General features: G+C 53.6%; 1 protein-coding gene across 6 annotated transcripts in view; it reads right to left on the bottom strand.

Moving 5' to 3' along the window:
• Positions 1 to 677: 677 nt before the first annotated feature.
• Akna (AT-hook transcription factor) overlaps positions 678 to 21,059 on the bottom strand; it is a 45,810-nt gene continuing 25,428 nt past the window's right edge. For 4 of the 6 annotated variants that reach the window (XM_013117127.3, XM_021230130.2, XM_013117128.3 and 1 more), the window contains 16 exons: positions 18,988 to 19,047; positions 16,359 to 16,486; positions 15,756 to 15,957; positions 14,312 to 14,475; positions 14,011 to 14,208; positions 13,069 to 13,288; positions 12,239 to 12,345; positions 11,386 to 11,597; positions 10,282 to 10,444; positions 7,335 to 7,511; positions 6,970 to 7,085; positions 6,335 to 6,481; positions 5,404 to 5,499; positions 4,510 to 4,626; positions 4,198 to 4,384; positions 678 to 1,684 (listed from right to left, as the gene is read on the bottom strand). In XM_013117127.3, the coding sequence (XP_012972581.1) occupies positions 1,444 to 1,684; positions 4,198 to 4,384; positions 4,510 to 4,626; positions 5,404 to 5,499; positions 6,335 to 6,481; positions 6,970 to 7,085; positions 7,335 to 7,511; positions 10,282 to 10,444; positions 11,386 to 11,597; positions 12,239 to 12,345; positions 13,069 to 13,288; positions 14,011 to 14,208; positions 14,312 to 14,475; positions 15,756 to 15,957; positions 16,359 to 16,486; positions 18,988 to 19,047 (2,535 nt within the window). In that variant the 3' untranslated portion in view covers positions 678 to 1,443. Of the gene's footprint in view, positions 1,685 to 4,197; positions 4,385 to 4,509; positions 4,627 to 5,403; positions 5,500 to 6,334; positions 6,482 to 6,969; positions 7,086 to 7,334; positions 7,512 to 10,281; positions 10,445 to 11,385; positions 11,598 to 12,238; positions 12,346 to 13,068; positions 13,289 to 14,010; positions 14,209 to 14,311; positions 14,476 to 15,755; positions 15,958 to 16,358; positions 16,487 to 18,987; positions 19,048 to 21,059 lie in introns of those variants that run through there. The other 2 variants (XM_021230132.2, XM_040757348.1) reach the window with 2 other exon arrangements.

Below are 21,059 nucleotides of genomic sequence, written 5' to 3'. Positions count from 1 at the left end.
TCGTTACACGAGGAGAGCAGTCTGTGTGTGTCTGTGAGGACATCTCCAGAGAGGGCCACCCAGCCTGGACGTGGGAAGCAGCATTCCTTGGGGTGGGGGTCCCCAGTAAAGGAAAAGGAGAAAACCAGCTGAGCACCTGCATTCATCTTGCTAATGCCATTCATCTGACACGGTGGGCTGTGTCCCTCCCCACCCGCGAGCCTTCCATTGCTTTGCCAGCCGCTTTGTCAAAGACTTGGGGAAAGCAGCTGATGCAGACAGCTCTACGGAGGCCCGCTCTGCCTGCTGATCCACCGCGGGGAAAAAAGGGGACGGCAAAGCTGCCATACGCATGCTCAGTGTCGGGCTGGGCACAGGAAAGCGTGCTGTTCACTCTGGAAAGAGAACCCGGCCGGGGCTGTGGAAGCCCCTCTCCTGCTGGCTGTCTCCCACCAGCAGAGCCTCGCTCTGCTGGCCTCTCCAGGATAACGACAGGAGGAAGGAAGTCTCAGAGACAGAGGTCAGGAGAAGGGCAGCAGACTCTGGAATCATATGCAGCAGATACCCTGGGGGAGACCTTAGCTGGTCATCCACTTCCCTGCCCGCACCCTCGCCTTTAAAAGCCACAGCTTCCGATGTCCACCACAGACACAAGCAGCTTCCAGAATTTCTTTTCCCTTTCTTAAGAACATTATTCGTTTTCCTTCATTTGCTTTTATAACAAAAATAGATTTTAAATGCCTCAAATATATAAACCATCTGTGATAAATGCACATTTCAGAAATGCTGAGATCACCCTGTTATGGGATGGGGGAAGGGGTGTTACCCTGGTTTCTCAGCCTCAGCCAGGGCCTGGCAGGTAGCTTGGTCCTCTAGTGGATGCTAACAAAAGTATGGGGGAGGTCGGCAGGCGTTTCCTGGCCTCACACGAGCTGCCTGTACTCTGTGGGCTCATGGGAAAACTTCAGGAATCACAGAAGATCTGGGCACATGTCACCCGAGGCCTCCATCCTGAGATGGGTCCCCAAGTATTCCCCTTGTCCCTAGCCAGGCTCTCCCTGCCTCGGCGTGGCTGTTACAGGCAGGTGACCTTAGGCCTTCCTTGTCCTCGATGGCCTTCTGAGAAGGAGCCATGCTCAGGTTAGCTCCCCAGTGTAAAGACGTTCTGTCCAGTAAGATCCGCATTCTTAGCTGCAGGAGGACCTGGGCAGGAGACAGCAAGTGAATCTCAGAGGCTCTGCCTGGACAGAGGAAGCCACGGTCACTACACCTGTTAGACGGAGCCGGTCCCCTGGGTGTTCATCCACTATGGGTCAGACCAGTGTCTCTCCATTTTAGACATGCTACATGGAGGCATTCCTGGGGAAGGGGCGTGGCATCTTCCAGCCATCGATGGCTCCAGAAGACTGGTGGCTGAGGGACAACAGAGGCTGCCTGCCTCAGAGTCTCAGAGTCTCCAGGGAGTCAGAAGAGGCACGAGCCTCTCAGGCTACGGGCGTGACGCAGGTCTGCAGACAGGGAACGGCTCAGTTGGCGGGTGGTGGAGCACACATTCTCAGCGGCCTGGGCAGCCTCGCTGAGTGCGGCCTGCAGCTCTTCCAGGTCACTCAGACCCAAATGGACAGAGTGCCGGGTTCCCCGAGGCCCCTGGGCAGGCTGTGGGGAGGCTGTCCGGGCTGAGGTAGGTGCTGGAGTTGCATAGTACCTGGGAGAGAAGGAAGAACATGAGTAAGAGCTGGGAAAAGCCACGGGCTACGGGTTTGAGCCCCAGCTGCGCTTCTACTGTCCTCCCTGGTCTCTCTCCTGTACAAGGCCCATGTGGAGGGATGAACTCGGAGGGATGAGGGGAGTGTCTGTGAGTGCCTGCCCAGAAGCAGGTACAAGGCACACTTAGTTCACAACATCCTCTCACTTAGCAATCACTTATGGACCACCCGTCCCGTGCACTCAGGGCTGCTATGGAATTCTACCAGTATCTGGAACATTCTCTGATCAGCAAATGGCAGGTCCTGATGGAGAGCGCTAAGCTGAATGACTGGGCTTCCTGGAGGTGGCAGAGCAGCTCACAGTTCCTCCTTTAGGGAGAATCTGTGTTCTCTATGGCTCATATGAGGACCAGCTTGACCTGAGAGTTCCAAGCTTTCCAGGGCAGAAGGACTTGAACTACAGTCTTTGCTGCAGGGCTGTACATGGCCAGCAGGTGGCAGCACAGCACTATTGCAAGTTCTAGTTCAACCACGGAGCATGCTCAGTCTTGCTGTCTGGCCCAGGAGGAACCTGAGGTGTGGTTTGCTCTAACTACACCCAAAGCACGAAAGCTGCTGGCCACCCTTGATGAAGCACTGGCTTCCCACACATCCCTTCACGCGGTCATCTTTATCATCTCAGAAGAAGCTCAGGCCAGAGGGCCACAGTGATCTGCCCAGAGTCATTCTCCAACTGCTGGTCATTAATCCTCCCTTCCTGTGGCCATCATAGCCTGGCGAGCTCTTCCCCAGGCCCAGTAAAGACTGGCTTTGAGAACAGTAGAGAACCTCGAGGCTCCTAGAGGGCTGATAAATGCCACCACACCTCCCCGCCAGGGACAGGAAACACGGGCAGGTGTCCGTACCATGTGAATGAGTGAGGGGCTGGACAAGAAGCACATAGACTCAGCCAAGTGACCGAGGGGACTGTACCCCAGGCCTGGCCCCTCACACAGACCCAGTGCCCGCTGGCGCCTTGGGCTTCGGTCCCTACAGGCATCAGCTTCTATAGAAGCAGACACACACACACACAACACACACACAACACACACACTACATACACCACACATTACACTACCCACACATCACACACATGCACACACACACCACACACTACACTACACACACATCACACACACGCACGCATGCACACACACACAGATACACACATACACCATACAGACACACACACACATACACACACACACCATACACACACGCATACTCCATACACACACATCACACACACACACACATACATACATACCATACAGGCACTACACACACACATACACACACTACACTACACATACACACACACACACACACACGGGTGTGTGCACACACATGCACACCACACACACATGCACGCACACACACATCACACACACACACACAGAGGCAGATGTCTATTGGTAACATTGCATCTCAACGACTTGCCGTACAGTGGGGGAAACTGAGGCTGAGAAGTAGCTGGTGACAGTGACAGCTAGAAGTGGGTCTGGAGACATGGCCAAGGTGTCATTAAGCCAGTCACCCACTTCTCAGAATCAGAGAAAAGTCTCCACAAATATCCAAGAGAGGTCTTGACACGTGCCACTCAATCCTCGCACAGAAGTACCTGGCAGAGCCACTCCCCCCATTGAGCAGATAGAGAAACTGAGGCTTACAGACACAGTCCTCTGCCTCGGCCACAGCGGGGACGACAGGAGAGGGTGTTCCTGTACTGAATACTGAGGGTGTCCCGCCTGACACTGAAATGTCACCAGGCTGCCATGTCCTCTCTTCACTTTCTGGCAGGCAGTGCTCGATCTCAAACCCATCTAGTCGGTGGCCCGTGCGTGCCACAGCCATGAAGACAGGGCGGTACGGAACCGCCGACACCGTGAGGAGCCCGCAGTTAGATGTGGCTTCAGTCACGAACCAAGGATGCTAGAGGAGAACCCCGGGCTTCGATCACTACTAAAGCATCGGAGTTGTTTCTCTAGCAGGAACGTGTAGGGACACAGCGTGCACAAACAGAGACATCAGAACAGGGCGTGGGGGAGGCGTGGTGTGCAGGGGAACTGCGTAGTGTCCACTCAGTTCTCCTAAATCCAAAACCATTCCACCAATGAAAGCCAATTTAAAAAAGGGGGGAAAATAAAACTATTCACACTAGTGTTTAAAAAATAAAGTCCTTATCACAGGGTTACTCACTAGGAGAGGGGGTCGGCGAGGATTCTGGGTCCCCAGGAAGCTGTAACTCCTAGTGACAGGACCCTCTTGCCTGTCTTGACCACCGGGATGCCGGCACCCAGCAGCCTGCCCCCTTAGGCTTGCTGAGTGACTACCGAGTGTCAGGCTTGCGCTCCGTGGGTAAATTACAGAAAGGAAGGCGCTATCTGTGGCTCCCAGCCCTCTGACATGATATGAGCATGCTGGCTTTTGCAGGGACTCAGGCAGGCTGGGCCGGCTGCAAGGGAAGACTCACACAGTGGGTGGTGGGTAAGGCGTGCCGGGAGCCGAGGAGATGTAGGCCAAGGCAGGAGGGGCTGGAACTGGGGGTGCAGCAGGCAGGTACCAGAGTCCAGGGAGCGGGCGCACTGGCGAGCCCATGTGCCTGCTCTTCCGCTTGGGGCTGGGGGTGGAAGGTGCAGTTTTCCTTGGGGTTTTCTTCTCTGTAAGGGAAGGAAAGACACACAGACATTGTGTGAGGATATGGGCAGGTGCAGCCAAGACTACCGCGTTCCCAAGGTCTGGCTAAGCCCATGACTGAAGGAAGATGCTGAGCGCTCGTTCCTACCAGAGGGGCCTGAGCTGGGGCCATCGGCTTCTGCAGTGGACCTTACTATACCACACAGGGGACAGCGGAGGGTGTCAGCGGAGGATGGTCCTGGTGGCTCTCTGGGGACAGCACTGCCTGGGAGGGAAGAAAGAGAGAGTTCTGGAAAGGATGACCTGCAGAGGCTGCACGATGGAGGGTAACAGGAATGGCAGCCACGACCGTTCAGCGCTGACCACAAGCCAGTCGCTAAAGGCCTCCATTATCACTCCACAACGCCCAGCTGCTCACGGCGCTAGCCACTCTGCCCATCTCCCCTCTACAGTCGGGGAAACTCAGGAGTCACGAGGCAGTACTTTGTCGAAGAAAGTGGCCACCTGATCTCAGGGCTCTCCAGACAACAGCCCCACTCTGCCTTTGAGACGGTCTCGGTCCTCCCATGGGAGCCCAGAGCAGTCGCTGGGAAACCAGGCCAGTGGAGGGTGAAGGGAACAGTCCACAGCAGCATCAGGGTGCTCACAAGATGCAGATCTCCAGGTCGCCCCTGGCTCTCCAGGCCCCAGCACACTGGCTGGGAACCTCCCAAGCCCAGGTCTGTGTTTGCCCTGTTTTGTTGCTGGTTCCTTAGGGACAATAGTGGTGGGTGCTGAATGAGAGTGAATGTGTGAACTGGTGAATGAATGAATGAATGAATGAATGAATGGTTTGTCAGGATAGCTATCCATAGTGGTGAGGGGCCAGCGCTCTGGCATCATAAAGACCTGAGTTCAAATACTGGCTCTATCATTTGAAAGCTGTGTGTCCTTGAGCAAGTCACTACTCTCCTCTCATAAAATAGTCTATGGTTAGCCCTAACAAAAAAACTTCCCAAAGTTGAGAGACTAAGCCTCGACTGCCCAGAATGCTGTCTCTTACCTGCGTCCTGGGTCCTAATGGGCTGGCAATGGGGGCAGGAGGCTGTGCCCCTGTCCTTCAGGACCGCCTTGGGGGACAGAATGTGGTACTCCTGGCCTGGGGAAGAATCCAGAATGAACAGTGTCGATGCCTGTGTGGACTTGGGACTGGTTTAATCGTCTCTTTCCTGTCACTGCCTATCTCCTGTGCACACATGAAGCATACCCCTAGGAGGCACTCATTGTACACGTGTGTGCACATATGCACAGAACACAGATGCCTGTTAATTACTACCCTCTCTAGACTCCTGGCTGCATCTCTGCTTCTAGAAGCAGCTGCCAGTTCTTGCCCTGTGGGAGTGATCAGCACACCCCACAGAGGCAGGAGTGGCGTTGTTGCTTCCTCAGAGGAGGAGTCAGCAGTATCTCTTCCTGGGCTCTAAATGGCTGGACAGAGGGACATCATAGGGCCCCATAGGACGTTGGCAAGGACAGAAGAGGACTGTGTTGGATAGCCACTGAAAGCCTTGAGACCACTAGAAAACTGGCTGGTGCCAGTATGGTCTAAAGCTCCTGAAATCATACCGGACAGAAGCGAGTGTGTTCTGAGTTCCCAGGCAGTTTGGGCTGAGGCAGGGGAGATGACTCAGCAGATAAAAATACCCACAACACAAATGTGAAGAGCAGTGTTTGAACCCTCAGCATTCACACACGAGCCCACCTGTAAGTCCCGCACTCTGAGGTGGAGGGGTGGGGGGATTCGGGTTCAGTGAGAGGTCTTGCTTCAGCAGACAAAGCGGACAGCGATGAGGAAGACAGCAGGCAGTGACCTCTGGTCTCCACACCATGAGGACACACACATGCAGTCATACACACACATGTGCCCATATACGCAAACACGTCTACATGTGCACACGGGCCAAGGGCTGAGGAAGGGTGTGCACAAGGCTCACCTGTGTACTGGCCCCGGAAGGAGACTCTTTCCTTCTGTCTCAGGCTGACAGATGATCTTGTCCCCTCCTGTGCAGCCTGGGGACGCTCCTCAAAGGTCCTGTTCCTCTCAGATGACAGTCGAGGGGAAAGCGATTCCGATTCGGAGCCTGTGGTGGAAAGGGAGTCTCAGGAGGGGCGGGGGAGGGGCTCAAACTGCCCGAGAAGCGAGCACGCACGGGCCGAGGTCAGGTGATGCTTTGGTCTCGGGTCTTCCCAAGGGACCAAGGGTCCCCACCTCCAGAATCTCAGTCTGGGGCCTTGTGGCTGTCACACAACTGTGCAGCAACCCCAGGAGGTAGATGCTGTCACTTGGACAGGAACTGGGATTGAACCCCAGTTTAAAGTCCACAGCTGCTCTCTGTGGCTTCAGGGTCCTTAGCAGACTTCAGTGGAGGCTGGTGATCCTCAGCCCCCTCCTCCTGGTGGCTGCATAGTCTACGGGACTAGGACTAACGACGTACTTTGTCCTGGAGCACAGCAACAGCTCCCAACACCCAGACAGATTGCCTTCTCTAGGCTTTTCTGGGTTCCCTGACCACAGAGCCAATAGGTGACTGGGGACCCCAGAAAGTAGTCCCAGTCTCTGGTCACTTACTTAGGAACAGTCTGGGTACATCCCGGGGCACGGAGGAGGACCTGGCTCGCCGTCTTCCTGTTGGCACAGCTGGCTCTGGGCCATTGGGCTCCTCAGACAACCTCTCTGTGGATTTACTAGCAACACGGAAGAGAGAGGTGACATCACTGGATGAGGTTTTGGAGACGGCCTCCACAGATGACCATGGCATATGTGCACCCCTGTCATAAACTAAGTAAATGTAGGGGGAAGGCTTAAGAATGGACCAGTCACCATGCTGCCGGGAGAGGGGAGAGTGTCGTGTCTGGGTCCATGTGCCCAGAGAGGGTCAGAGGCTGGCTAACTCTACAGGGAACAGAGGTAGGAGTTGGGGTGCAGCCTTCTACCTGCCATAGTGGGAGCCCCAGGAGGGTGAGGACTCCATCAGCTTGTCCTGGGTCCTCGTGGAGTGCTGGAAAGCAGAAGCTGCGTGAGTTGGGCTGCCTGGGTGTGGCCGATGCAGGCTGTCCTCCAGCCGTAGGCGGAGCTGTGACACCTCTGCCTGTAGATCCCTGATGGCCTGGCTGGAATGGTGGGGAGACAGAAGCAAGAATATATGAACACACAGCAGGCTTATCAGGCCCCAGTGCTGCCTGGATGGGGCGGCTTTTGTCTTTGCATACACAAGGTCGGGCTGAGCAGCCCCGTGGATCTGGAATGTCCCTTGCCACACCTTGGCACTTTTGAGCTCATGGTCCACAGGCAAATCTGGGTAACCCACCTGTGAGGATTACTCTCCTAACACGCAGGCTCAGTCTCTCAAGACAGAGACTGGGTATAGAAAAGAAAACGCGGGTGCTGACTTGATGGCACACTCCTGCAATCCCAGCACTCAGGAATCAGAGGCAGGGGGATTACCATGAGTTCAAGGCTAGCCTGGGTTACACAGCAAGATGCTAGCACACAAACAAACATTTGCAGATTTTGCGTCCTGTCCTGCCTGGGTCAGGGCTGCCCAGCCTTCCCCACCGCCCCCCCCTCAGAAACTGAGCCTGTCTAAGCAGGGCTCTCTATCCCGACTGTCCGAGGCTGCTCCCAGTGGAATGCACTCTGCATTTGCCTCCCCAGCTCTGACACACAGGCAGGAAGGATAAGCACCCCATCTTAGAAAGCTAGAGCCATCAGATGCTGGGGAACATTCCTGGACTGAGGCTTCAGAGGGAGAGAGCAAAGGGTCCCAGAGTGAGCCAAGGGGACTCCATGTGCTCCTGGTGCCGTGGAGTGAGCAGGCTGAAAGATGTCTGCTAGGCTGCCTTCTGTGTCCCCTGAGACCTCTAGACACGACCTACCTCCTGTCCAAAGACACTGCATTACTTGAAAGAGTAACATTGCCTGCTCTGGCCTGCGAGGCCCCTGGCTCTCTGAGCTCTCAGGGTCCTGTGGCCTTGCCAGCACCGCTGAGGACAAATCAACCAACACCCCGACACAGACCCCACGCACAGAGTACCACTCGGGCTTAGGCTTGGTGTGGCCATCATCCAGGCTGAGTGGGCTCTGCAGACACTCTGTGTGATACCCAGCCTGGGGATTCCCTTCAGGATCCCTGGACTCTCGGGTGAGCGTCTCCTGTTGCCACCTGCAGATATGATCTCTGTGGTGATCGCACAGGAAGGTTGGGGACCTCCCTCTGGCCATGTCCAACCAAGCTGTGTGTGCACCAGGCATGAGTCTCCTAGGTGATCTCCAGGGAGATGCTTGCTAGGGTTTCTAAAACTAGGGGCCATGGTGGCTGATCCCAGCAACTGGTTAAATCTAGGACACAAAGCTTGGCTTCCTGGCCTGGGACCTGGCAGCCTTGGGTGCCACCTGTCCTCTGGCTGCTCTTGAGCTTCCTGACTTAACACTTCAGTTGCTTGAGGTTCACCGGGGACTATGGTTCATCTTTCTGCAGATTCACTCCTGACCCTGCTCAAAAGTCAGCAGCCAGCAAGCAGCCAGCACGGTCCCTCAGGTCCTCCTTCCCCACACCTCCAAGCCTCATAGCCCACCAATCCCCACTGAATGCCAGCACAGCGGAATGCCACCAACAGCTCTTCTTAGAAACGCCCCTCCTCTCTGGAGTCGGGAATCACCTTTCCCTTATTGAGGCATCCTTCTTGGCTTGTGTGCTGACCCCTGTAGCAGCCAGGGACCTTCTAAAGCACAGCAGTGACAGGCCACTTTGCCACTTAAAGCTTCTCATTGTCCCTAGAACCATCTTTTACATAGCTACACAGCACTCGCTAGTGCATTCCGTAAGCTGTGCAGACTGCTGCCTACAGTATTGAAGGTCCTCGGGGTCTAGGCCACCACGCCTACTGGAGCGGTTTCTGTATTTCTCACTCTTGACACTCAGAGCATCTCCTTCTAGTCATGGCCATCTGGTACTTGAGAGGAGACACGTACCCTCACCCCCTTGTCTATGCACACAGTTTCCTCCACCAGAGATGCTCTTCTCTGGAGCTTCCTCTAGCTCTCAGCTTCCTCCAGAGCAAGGGCACAACCTCTGCTCCCCCACAATCCCTCAGACTCTACTGGCGAGGGACTGACCACACTTGGGGAGCACCTGCATGCTTCTTGGCCTACAAAATGGTGAGCTTTCCAGAGCTGAGGAGTGTCTAGTTCCTTAATGCATCTCCAAGGCCTGACACACCATGAGCGAATGTGCCTCTCTCTGTGTCTCTTTCTCTATGTCTACACACACACACAGACACACCGCTTCACTGAGGTCCAGGTAGACTGCAGGGATAGAGAAATTCAGTTCAGATCATGACACAGAGCACCAGCTGCTCAGCAGGACGGCACAGGGTAACAAACATGACTGTACTGGTCAGGACACCTCACAAAGTTCCCAGTGTGTTCCAGGAAGTAACAGAGGGTCTTCTATTTGATCAGGGAAGGATCTCAGGAAACTGCTGAGAGATGACAGGTTCTCGTCATCTAGCCCAGGCTTGCAGTGAACCCATAATCCTCCTGACTCCACCTATTGGAACTACAGGGTGTGGCCCCCATGCCTCACTTTATACTAATCTGGAATACAGATGCTGCACAGCGGGGCTAGTGGTGGGGGGAAGATCTCAGAGTCAGCAAGCTGCACCTGTCAATCATTTCCCATTGGCTGGACAAGAGTCCTGGAAGGCAATACCACTGAGGCCCTGTAAAACAGCTCCGAGCTAGGAGGCAAGACCCTGGCATGCCTGGCCCCAGCACAGGCACCTTGAATGTGTAAGCCAGGTAGGGCACTGCCTCGGTCTTCAGCCTCCTCTGCTTCCCATCCTACAGTGAGGCGGGATTGCCCAGGCTGTGTCCACTTACTCGCGCTCTGTCCTGGTGAGGAGGAGGCTGGCAGTGCTCTCTGCTGACCCATGCGACACGGAGGCAGCTGTGGGGGCTGGGTCAGAGGCTGGGCTGGTTGCTCCACTAGGACGGAGCTGTTTGGAAATCTGCTTCTGTCTCTTGAACTCAGACCTGGGAAGCCCTAGAGAGACAGAGAGAAGCTAACGTGAGCAGCAGAGACGAGCCTTGGAGCTTCAGCTGAAGGGTGGTGTGGTGTGTGTGTGTGTGTGAGTGTGAGTGTGAGTGTGTGTGAGTGAGTGTGAGTGAGTGTGAGTGTGTGTGAGTGAGAGTGTGTCAGTGTGTGAGTGTGTGTTTGTGTGTGCGCGTGAGTGAGTGTGTGAGTGTGAGTGAGTGTGAGTGTGTGTGAGTGTGAGTGAGTGTGTGAGTGTGAGTGAGTGTGTGAGTGTGAGTGAGTGTGTGAGTGTGAGTGAGTGTGAGTGTGTGAGAGTGTGTGAGTGTGTCAGTGTGTGAGTGTGAGTGAGTGTGTTTGTGAGTGTGTGAGTGAGTGTGTGTGAGTGTGTGTGAGTGTGAGTGAGTGTGTGAGTGTGTGTGAGTGTGTGTGGTATGCTATTGAATGCTGGTGTCCTTGAAGGCCAGAGGAGTCAGAGCCCCCTGGGGCTGGAGGTATAGGCAGTTGTGAGAGCCTGGTAGAGATGTTGGGAATAGAGCCTCGATCTTCTGAAAGAGCAGCAAGTGCTTTTAACAATTTAGTCAGCTTCCCAGTCCCTGTTTGTTGTTGTTTTGTTTGGTTTCTGAGGCAGGATCTCACTGCTCTGGGGCTGCCATTTGGCTTGACTAGCTGGTCAGAGAGTCACTATAATCTACCTGTCTTTGCCTCCCTAACCCTGGAATTACAAATGGCACTCACTCTCATTTTTACTTGGTCCTTGGGGATAAAACTCATGGCTGCAAGGCAAGTACTTAACCAACTGAGCTATCTCTCCCGCTCCTGGCTGTAATCTCTAATTTTCCTGTGATGAACCTTCATAGTATTTCCCAGCCTGAAGTACAAGACTGTTTGACTCTTTGACTCATACAGTTTAGTCGCCCCCAGACTGTGGCCTACCCGGGCTCCCCACTCACTCATCGTAACCACTGGTGCTTGTCCCAGCTGGGAACTGTGTGCCCCTTGCCGGAGAGAGCTGCTCGGGCGGGAGAGACGCTGCTGGGCTCGGCTTCTGGGTGTGGCAGCCTCGGTGGATCTTCTGGGCATCACAGAGCCCCTGGCCTTGGGATGGGAGGCTCCATCACCAGGCGCAGAGGCAGTGAGGTGCTGAGCTGATGTCCCTGGAGCGCTGGAGGCCAGGGCAGGAGGGACACACTAAGGTTAGACAGAGAGGCCTCAGGCCACGGTACCCAAGCCACTCTGTGCTGAAGCGTGAGCTCTCGACTAGGGCTGCCTATCTCCAGCATCTCAGTGCATCTGAGGACTGAGGACAACACCACGAGGGGCATCCTTGTTCTTACGTACATTTCATCACAGTGCACCTGTCAGCCTTACAGGGCAGGAACAAGCTCTGTTCATCTTGTCCATTCTAGTCCCTTCCACGTGGGCCTCCAGGTGACCAGTGCCTGCCCTGGGGATCACCAGTCTCCACGGTGACCTGGCCACTCTGTTTCCTACAGATCTCCACCTCCGCTTTCCCTGAGTTCATTCCGGTCCCTCTGCACCTGCCCCCCAGGCCCCCTTCTGTGCACGGCGCCTGTCACCCACTGTCCTCCCTGCAGTTGCGAATAGACTGAGCAACATTCAGTAAGACGCTCTTGCTCTTGGAGCCTCTCCTCCCCTCTGTCAGCATGACGGGAACAGGGACCATCGTGTGGGTTGGCGTGAGGGTGTGCAGACACTGAGACTACTGACATCTCTTTCTGGGCTACCACAGACTCTGGGGTTTTCAGGATGCCCCAGGCCTGTGAAAATGGCAGACTGGAATACCTGACGTGGGTGAGCCGGTGCTCTGGGGTCTGGGTGAAGGGTGATACAATGCTAGTTTCTGAGCCCACGAAGCCACTGTCTGTCTCTGGTGACGCCATCCAGGGCTCCTAGAAAAGGCCATATCTGTTAAGTCTAAGGAAAATATTCCCATGCATTGGCCCAGTTCCTGGCCTCACATTCTAGGGGCTCCAAGACCCCAGGGCTGCCTGATACTATAGCCAGACTAGCATAAGACTCCCTGTCCCAAGAGGACCCTGAGAGGGCTCCATTTGGGCTCTTGGGGAAGATGCTAGGGTTTGCAAGGTGTAGAAGGAGGAGGAGGAAAAAGCCTTAGCCCAGGTCTTTTGGTGAAGACAATTCCATGTGCTGCAGAGACACCCAGGACGGCATACATCATGCACACACCAGGACGTGAGTTAAAGCAGAACACATGGAACATGTGAATGACGTCAGTGCCCCACCACCTCAGCGTTCTCGGGGTCTAGTGCGGAGACTGCCGAGCGTAAGTTCATCAGAAGTGTGCACATCTCCATGCCCATGTCTATTTGTACAGGTATATATGTATGTAGTATGTGTGTGATTTGTAGTGTGCATGTGCGCATGAGTGTACGTGCACACACACACACACACACACACACACACACATATAGCCTCAGCGGCATTTCATGTGGCCCGTCACCCCAGCAACAGTTTGAGAATTACCACTCTGCTGGTGCAAATAGCACAGTTAGGAGTCAGGTCCCAGCTCTGACACATTGTGGCATAAAAAGGCCAGGAAAAGAGCTCCCACACCAGGGTATGTTCTGGGCCCATCCCACAGGCACACTCACCTCGGTGTGGGCGGCGCCAGCCCGAAGCAGAGCTTTCCGAGGAAGGAGCTCTGTGGGCCCATTCTCCTCCAGGCTGGTTAGACTGCTCTGATGTGATGCCATGGGTTTGGTGCCCCTTCGAGTCACTTCAGCTGCACCGAGGCCTGGGGCGTACCTATCTCTGGCCATGGATGTCCGGGAGCTTGGTGGTTGCATGGACACCGCCTGTTCCTCCTCTTCCCTGGGAGGGAAGGAGAAAAAAGAGCATTTCTGAACCCCCAGGAGAGCCAGGTGAACCTGGGGCTCAGTGCTTAAGTACAGGGGCAAGCTCGGGCATCAGACACACATCTCTTGGGACACTGAATCCTGGCTCTGTCACCTAACTGTGTGCCTTGGGCTGAACTTTCCCTCTCTGAACCTCATACTCTTTTTTTTTATTTAAAAAATTTTGTCTTGAATTTTATGTACCAACCCCAGTCTCTCCCCCTCCTCCAGCCCCCTGCCTCCCACCCTTCCCACCCCATCCACTCCTCAGGAAACTCATACTCTTAATTGTAAGGCAGGAAACCAACAAAACACACCCAGCACATGACAGCAGAGACACAGCTACAGCAGAGCTTCCCAGAGCCTGAGGACTCACATGCCCTTCCCCGCATTAGCTATTTCCACAGACTTCCATGGACTCAGAAGACAACATTATTACACATGGAAGACCAAGATTTTATGTTACAAAAAAGAAACTAACTTTAGAAGTAATGTGCGAAACATGACAACACTATCACAGGCTGGATACTTTTTGTCACTGTTGCTTTGTTTTCCTGAAATAGGACTTGAACTCAGAGCATGTTAGGCAAATGCTCTACACCCCCCCCCCCAGCTACAGTCCAAACACTTTTGCTCCTGCTGCCAACGGCCACGCGTGTGTGGGACATTGGAGTTTCTGACAGAGGCCCAGTGACTTACTGGCTGGCAGCCCTATGGCCTTCCTCAGCCTGTGCTGGGCGCTGTCCTGATGGTACCCTTGTGGCTTCCACTTCTCCTGGAGCTGTGGCTGGACCATCCGATTCCAAGGTACCAAGGTGGTCCAGCTCCTCCTTCTCCTTCAGACCCTCCTCATCTTCCACCCTCAAGGCTTCAGGGAGAGACTTCACACTGAGGTATCTGCAGGAGGATGCCCAGAGATGTCACCTCTGCTCAAGGGGACAGACGAGGCCCAGTGTGACCAGCCCAGCAGCGGACAGCGTCTCCCTCCTACGATACTCACTGCTCCAGAAGGCCGTGGAAGTCCTGCTCCATCTGAAGCTCCCTGTCCCTGAGTGGGGCTGGGAGCTCTCTCGGGCTTTCCTCTGCCTTGATGCTGCCCGGGCTCACCTCCTTGTTCGTGGGGCATACGCAAGAGCTCCTAGGGGAGGTGGCGGTGGCGGCAGGCTGGTACAAGGGAGTGTGGGATCGAGATTAATCACCATTCTGAGCACCTGTCTCTACCATCTAGTGTCACATACTGAAGAGTGGTGACTTGTTGGCCTGTCTCCTGCCACTGTGTGTGAGACCCTGAAGACCAGGGTGTCGTCACGGCTGGTTGCTGTTATCTGAGCTCCTGGAGCCTGCCAGGCATACTGCAAACACAGTTTCTCCTCAGTGGCCCCGCACATGCCTCACACAGACACGGAGCCACACAGAAACCAGGGCAGCCTGCCTGCCAGAGGCACCTGCCCTCATTCCTTCCCCTGTAGCCTGGCCACCCAGGCTTCCTGTCGGCACAGGAAATGCCACCTGTCTGGGTTGTTCTGTGGTGGGGAAGTCCCCAACCCTCAGCGTCAGTTCTCACCCACTCACCTAATGCACCAGCCCCACCCTGCTGGTTTCCTGCACCCAAGTCTCCACAGGCCAGGAGCAGGAGCTTGGGGGCACAGAGGTGCCGCCACTGCCATCTGTGTGACCACAGCTCACTGGCCCGAGGAAGAGAGTGGTCGTCCCTTAGCAGACCATGATGTGGAGAGGGCCCCGTGGAGAGCATGTTCTATGCAGTCTGTGTCTGGTGTCTTAGCCATGTAAGCATGCACACCCTGTCGCCTACTCCAGGCTGGAGGCCCGGAAGCCAACCTAGCTGCCTTCTCTCCCACTGCCTTCCGAGTTCACTCAAATGAGCCTTCTGAACCTTGTCCAAGTTCAAGTATTCATCTCTCCTGCTGCCCTGACACACCCCGCATCGTCATTCTGACACCCTCTGAAAACCCAGGGAGAATCTAAGTCCAGTTTGAGACACGATCCACAGGCTCAATATCATGGGGTCTCCAGCCACATGGCTGACTATAGCCCACTCACTCAGGCCACCACGCCCTGCTGAATGACTTGTCTCCTGCACTTATTTACTCTCAGATCTCACTTAAAACATATCTTCTTCAGAGAGTTTCCATGCCCTCCCCATAGTCAGATGTGGTGTCCTCCCTTTACTTCCACAGAGCCTGGACTTCTCTTTCAGAATACTATCAAAATGATAAATAACACTACAACTAGTCCATGTATCCAGGAAACTCCATAAGGGCAGAGGTCGCCTTCTCCACCTTCTGTCCTCACTGAATCCCCACCGTGTGTCATGGGGTCTAGAACACGGCACATACCTCCTAAATATGCAAGTAAAGACACTGACGTGGAATGAATAAAAGCAGAAATGGGGGCTGGCCCAGTGCAATGGGGCAGAGCAGTACCTCATGGAAGGTGTGGACGGCTGGTGAGGAGACTGATCCTGAAGGCCTAGCTACATGAGCTGGTCGGGACAGGAAGGGTGTGGCTGGGGCGTTGCCCGGCAGATCTGGACTGCATGATGCTGGCTCCCTCTGGGTCTGGTCCATGTGGTCCTGCAGCTCTTCCAGGCGCTGCCCCAGGCGGCAGATCTCTGCCTCTAGCTCCCTGGAAGGAGGAAATATCATCATGGAGACACGTATCAAATCGGAGATCCTATGAATGTCCTCTCAGGATCCACTGAGATGGCACCGAGAACTTCAATAGCAAGATGATAAAACTCCACTGGGAGCCAGGAAGTCTCAGTTCAGTACCCTCTGCTATCCCTGTGCTGTGTGACTCTAAGTAGATCCCAGTTTCCCCTGGCCTCAGTTTCCCCACTGTCTAGTGAGGGGTCTTGAAGTTCTGATCATCTTAAGGATTCTCAGCTCTAGCCACGTTGCTCATTAGGACGTGGCTCCCACCGCTCTTGTGACTCAGCGATGAGTGTGAAATGAATCCTTCCTGGACACAAAGGGAGCCAGGGGCCTGTCCCACCTGTCCCTAGGGCCTGTCTCGCCAGAACCTACCTGCAGAGATTGAGGGTCCTGGGACTTCCTGTGGAGGCGTCAGGCTTTGGGTTCAGATGCCGTTTTTTGCAGGCCTCAAGGTATTCTGCCTCAAGGGCTCCGTGGGCCGCCCTCAGCTGCTCCAAGCTCTGAAACACAAGGGCCAGGAGACTTGAGTGCCTGCCCTTAGGGCTACACGCTCACACAATGGCTGGGTGGCTCCTGGGGGCTATGGGAGCCTCATGGGGCTTGAGAAGCAGGCTGCAGCTGGGCACCTCTCGAGGCTTCTGTCCAGGTGCAGCGCTCTGTCGTAAAACACTTGAAGTCTAGGAACCAGGCCAGAGGCCACTGGCTCTTCTTGGGAAGATCATAGGACCCAAGGTACCTGGTGAGATGCAGCATCAAACACACGGCCACTGTGTCCCCATGAAGTTCTAACACTCTAGAGGGCCCAGGTCTTCTTTCCTGATATGCAAACTGCGCCATTCGGAACATATGTCACTCTCTTTCCCAGTTCTTACAGATAGTGAGGACAGATGGCACTATCATCCCACACTGTACATAAAGGTGACTGTCAGGGTGGCTCTTAGGCAAAACATTCTTCATTCATTCATTCCTACTCCAACAGAATCCCAACAAGACATAATTAGCCAGTGAAGCACAAAAATTATTTAGATTGCTGAAACTCACACAGTAAGTGAACAAATTGTACAGGCAAGACTTGAACCCAGACCTAGAGCTCCTAGTCCTAACAACTCTGCTAGGCCCTCATAGTAATAAACACAAGCACAGTCAATCAATAGATGGATGTTGGTCTCTGGTCCATTAGTCCCTTCTTACATGAGCCTAGGAACAGACTGAGGCCAAGGGGAACCCAGGATATAGTTTCCAGCCATGTCTGACCTCCCAGAAGCCCCCAGATTCCCTATATATGGAAGAATGAGGATGGAGAGGAAGAAAATGACATTTTTAAATTGTCATTTGTGACAGGAAAGATGGCCCCACAGGACTTGTGCTAAGTGAAACCAGACAAGGACAGAAGTCACATGTCGTCACTCACATGAAGAGGCCAAAACACTGGCATAGAAGAGGGGGCAATGAGCACCAGAGGCCAGGAAGGTCAGGAGGGCAGGCGAAGGCTGGGCATCACTCACCACAGTAGGGAAGTGGGCGGGACAAACGCCGATGCTGGTTACAGCATCATCACAGGCTTCAGAGCTAGAGGAGAGCTGAATGCGGTGGCGTGGCACAGCCTGTAGTCCACTTGGGAGGGTGAGGCAGGAGGATGACAAGCTTAAAGCCAGCCTGGGTGATTCAGTGAGATCCTGCCTCACAATTGAAGAGTTGGCGCCAGTCAGATGGCTCAATGGGTGAGGACACTGATCATCCGAGCCTGGTGACCCAGGTTCAATCCCTGGAGCCCGTGTCAAGGTGGAGAGAGAGAACTGACTCCACAGAGCAGTCCTCTTGCCTCTACACTGTGACACACACGCACGCACACACGCGCACACACACTTACACGCATGCACGCATGCACACACGCGCACACACGTACACACATGCACGCGCACACACGTGCATGCACGCACGCATGCACGCACACATGCACGCACGCATGCACACGCACACACACATGTGCACACATGCACGCACGCAACACTGCCTGTGTGCATATATGCATGTTCTTTTCTCTCCCCGTACACATATCTGTACACACACCGGTAATAAATACAAATTTTAAAGATGAAAAATGAAGACTGAGGACACAGCTCAGTGGCGGAATGTTCGCCTAAGCATACACGCATGGAACCCTAGTTCAGACCCCAGCACTGTAAAGACAACAACAGAGAGAACTACAAAAGAGGAATTCGAAAGGTTGCTGACATACAGAAGTGACCAACAGTTGAGGAGATGGAAATAGAGTTTGTTATATACATGTATGAAGTCATTAAAATGTATTCCATCAATAAAATCTCTGGGCCTGTTTACATTTTAAAGGGACTTTTTCGAGACAGGGTCTCATGTAGCCCAGACTGGCCTATTATCCTTATGGTGCTGAAGATTAACTTCTGATCTTCTTGCCTCTCTCTCCTGAGTGCTGGCATTAGACATGTCTGGCCATAACTACCTCAAACCCGCATCCAAAGGAGGCAAGTCTATCCCGGATCAGCGTTTTCACAGAGAAATGATCCCCTCTCCTATTTACCCTCTGTTTGCAGTTTTGGAAAATGATAGGACAGGTTAGAAAGCAAAGGCCCCTTTTCTGGAGCCTGGGGGTACGGCAGGGCAGGAGTCATGACTGGGGAGGCAGCAGCCCTGCCTTAGGGCTCTGCTGCCCCTCAAGTGTGGATTCGCTGTCACTTCTCTCTGGGCTTCTGCATCATCATAGTTAAGCAGGGGCAATGATCGCAGGTCCCCGTGGGCATTTATAAGGCACAGTGATGACACACCCAGCCTGTCTGGTAAACGTCATGGCTCAGCAGGGGCTTTCTACCACCACACAGTAAGCAGCTTCCTGGGGCACCAAGTGGGAGGTCTCAGCTCCCATGAGAGAGAGCCACCTGCCTTCAGCAAAAGGGGCTCAGAGACTCAACTCTGGGGACAGGCTATCTGGTCACTGCTGGTGTGACTCCACATTGGGTAGCAGTACCTTGATTTGGTCCTGGGGTGGGAGATGTCCGGTGAGTACCAGTTCCTCAAAGGATTCCACCTTGACAATAGGAGAGAAAGAAACAAGGATCTGAGTTCTAGCCCTAAAACTGCAGCAAAAGAAAGGACAAAAATATGTAAAATAAAAATCGCAATGCATTTATTGAGGAACGAAGGTAAACTGACGTAGAGAAATTTATATAACTGAATTATACCATGTTACTTACATAATATATAAAATAGAAATGTAATATGAGCTACATATAACTATATAATCAAAAGTTTTATGGAAATTAAAATGTAAAAGAAATAAGTGGAATTAATTTTAGTAATATATTTTATTTTAAATTACACTTATTATATGTGAATGTGCACATGCTCATGCATAGATGGGCAGATACACACGCTTGTGTGTGTATACATACCATGTTGTACATGTAGAGGTCTATCCTTCTACAGTGACTGTGTTTGTGTGTGTGTGTGTGTGTGTGTGCATGCGTGCATATTCTGAGGCTCAAACTCAGGTCACTTGGTAGTAAGCCCCCCTTTTTTGCTGGTTCTTAATATATTTTATTTGGTCACAAATACCATTTTGATATGCAATCAATAAAAAAAATACCAATGAGTCCAGTGAGAGATGTTGTTTTTAAAGATAGGGTCTCATCAAGGAGGAGCTCACAGACTCCAGACTGACAGCTGGGGAACCTGCATAGGACCAAACCAGGCCCCCTGAATGTGGGTGTCAGTTGGGAGGCTTGGGCAAACTATAAGACCACTGGCAGTGGAACCAGTATTTATCCAGTGCACGAATGGACTTTGGACTTTGGGAGCTCATTCTCAATGAAGGGACACTCTCTCAGCCTAGACACACTGGGGAGGGCCTGGGTCCTGCCCCAAATGATGTGACAGACCTTGATGATCCCCCCATTGATCCCCCTCACCCTCCCTGAGCAGTGGATGGGAGATGGGATGGGGAGATGGTGGGGGGAATGGAGGGCGGGAGGGAGAAGGAACTGGAGATGGGATGGGGAGATGGTGGGGGGAATGGGAGGGCAGGAGGGAGAAGGAACTGGGATTAGTATGTAAAATAAGATTGTTTATAATTTAAATAAAAATCAATTAAAAAAAGATAGTATCCTAAGCTAGCCTTGAACTCACAGCAACCTTCCTGTCCCAGCCTCTCCAGTGCTGGGGTTGCAGGCATGAGCTACCAGTCTGTGAGACAGCTGAGCTCCACTTTACGCTCCAGTGTTTGTACTCCCAGTACATCCTCTCTCAGACATGTTCCATGTCAGGAATGAAATCCCAATAAGGGACAGTGGCTCCCAGGTGGGACAGCCACGCCCGGCACCTGCTCAGTGTGGCCTGACTCCAGTGGCGGGACCAAGAACAGTGGTGATGGAGTGACACTCTGCTCTACCACCATGGGGCTGGACAACACCAGGGGAACCGCAAGATGTCAGACAGGAAGAAAGTCGGGGCTGAATCCGCTCATGTGACATCCGAACAGAAGAACTGCAGAGACTGGGGCAGGTGAGGAGTTGCTGGGGCTGAGGGGGGGGCAGTCAGGGGCTGCTTCCCAGACTGTGTCTTCCTGGCGAAGGAGATATGCTAACACAGACCGTGACACAGGAAGCACGTGAGTGCTCACATTTGAAATGAGCAAAGTGTGATGGGTGCACTAGACCTCGGTAAAGCCGTTACTCCGCCCCAGGCCCCACGGAAAAGGAGAGCAAACAATGGTGGTGGTGAAAGGAACTGGTTTTCTGGAAGAGCAATGTAACGGAGAGCCGGGAGCTCCAAAGCCAGGTGGGGTTCTAGCTGGGGTTCAAGGGCCCACACGACATCGCGTTTACTGGCTATGAGCTGGCTTACTTTACTTTTCTCTATGTGGACTTCCCCTCTGCCACGGGGCCCCCACTTCCGTTCTCTGAGTGTGGTTAAGGCGTTGTGTCTTCGCGAGCCTCTTTAGACACCTCTGGAATAAGGCTAAGTGTGAAGTTAGGCAAAGGCTGCAGATAAGGCTGAGCCGCAGTGTTGGCTGGGAAGCCTTAAGAGGTAGCAGGGTTGACT

This window comes from Mesocricetus auratus, unplaced genomic scaffold, assembly GCF_017639785.1.
Source record: "Mesocricetus auratus isolate SY011 unplaced genomic scaffold, BCM_Maur_2.0 Super-Scaffold_100014, whole genome shotgun sequence".
Lineage (NCBI taxonomy): Eukaryota > Metazoa > Chordata > Mammalia > Rodentia > Cricetidae > Mesocricetus > Mesocricetus auratus.
The sequence above is the reverse complement of the archived record's forward strand: the minus strand, read 5'-3'. Positions and strand labels throughout refer to the sequence as shown.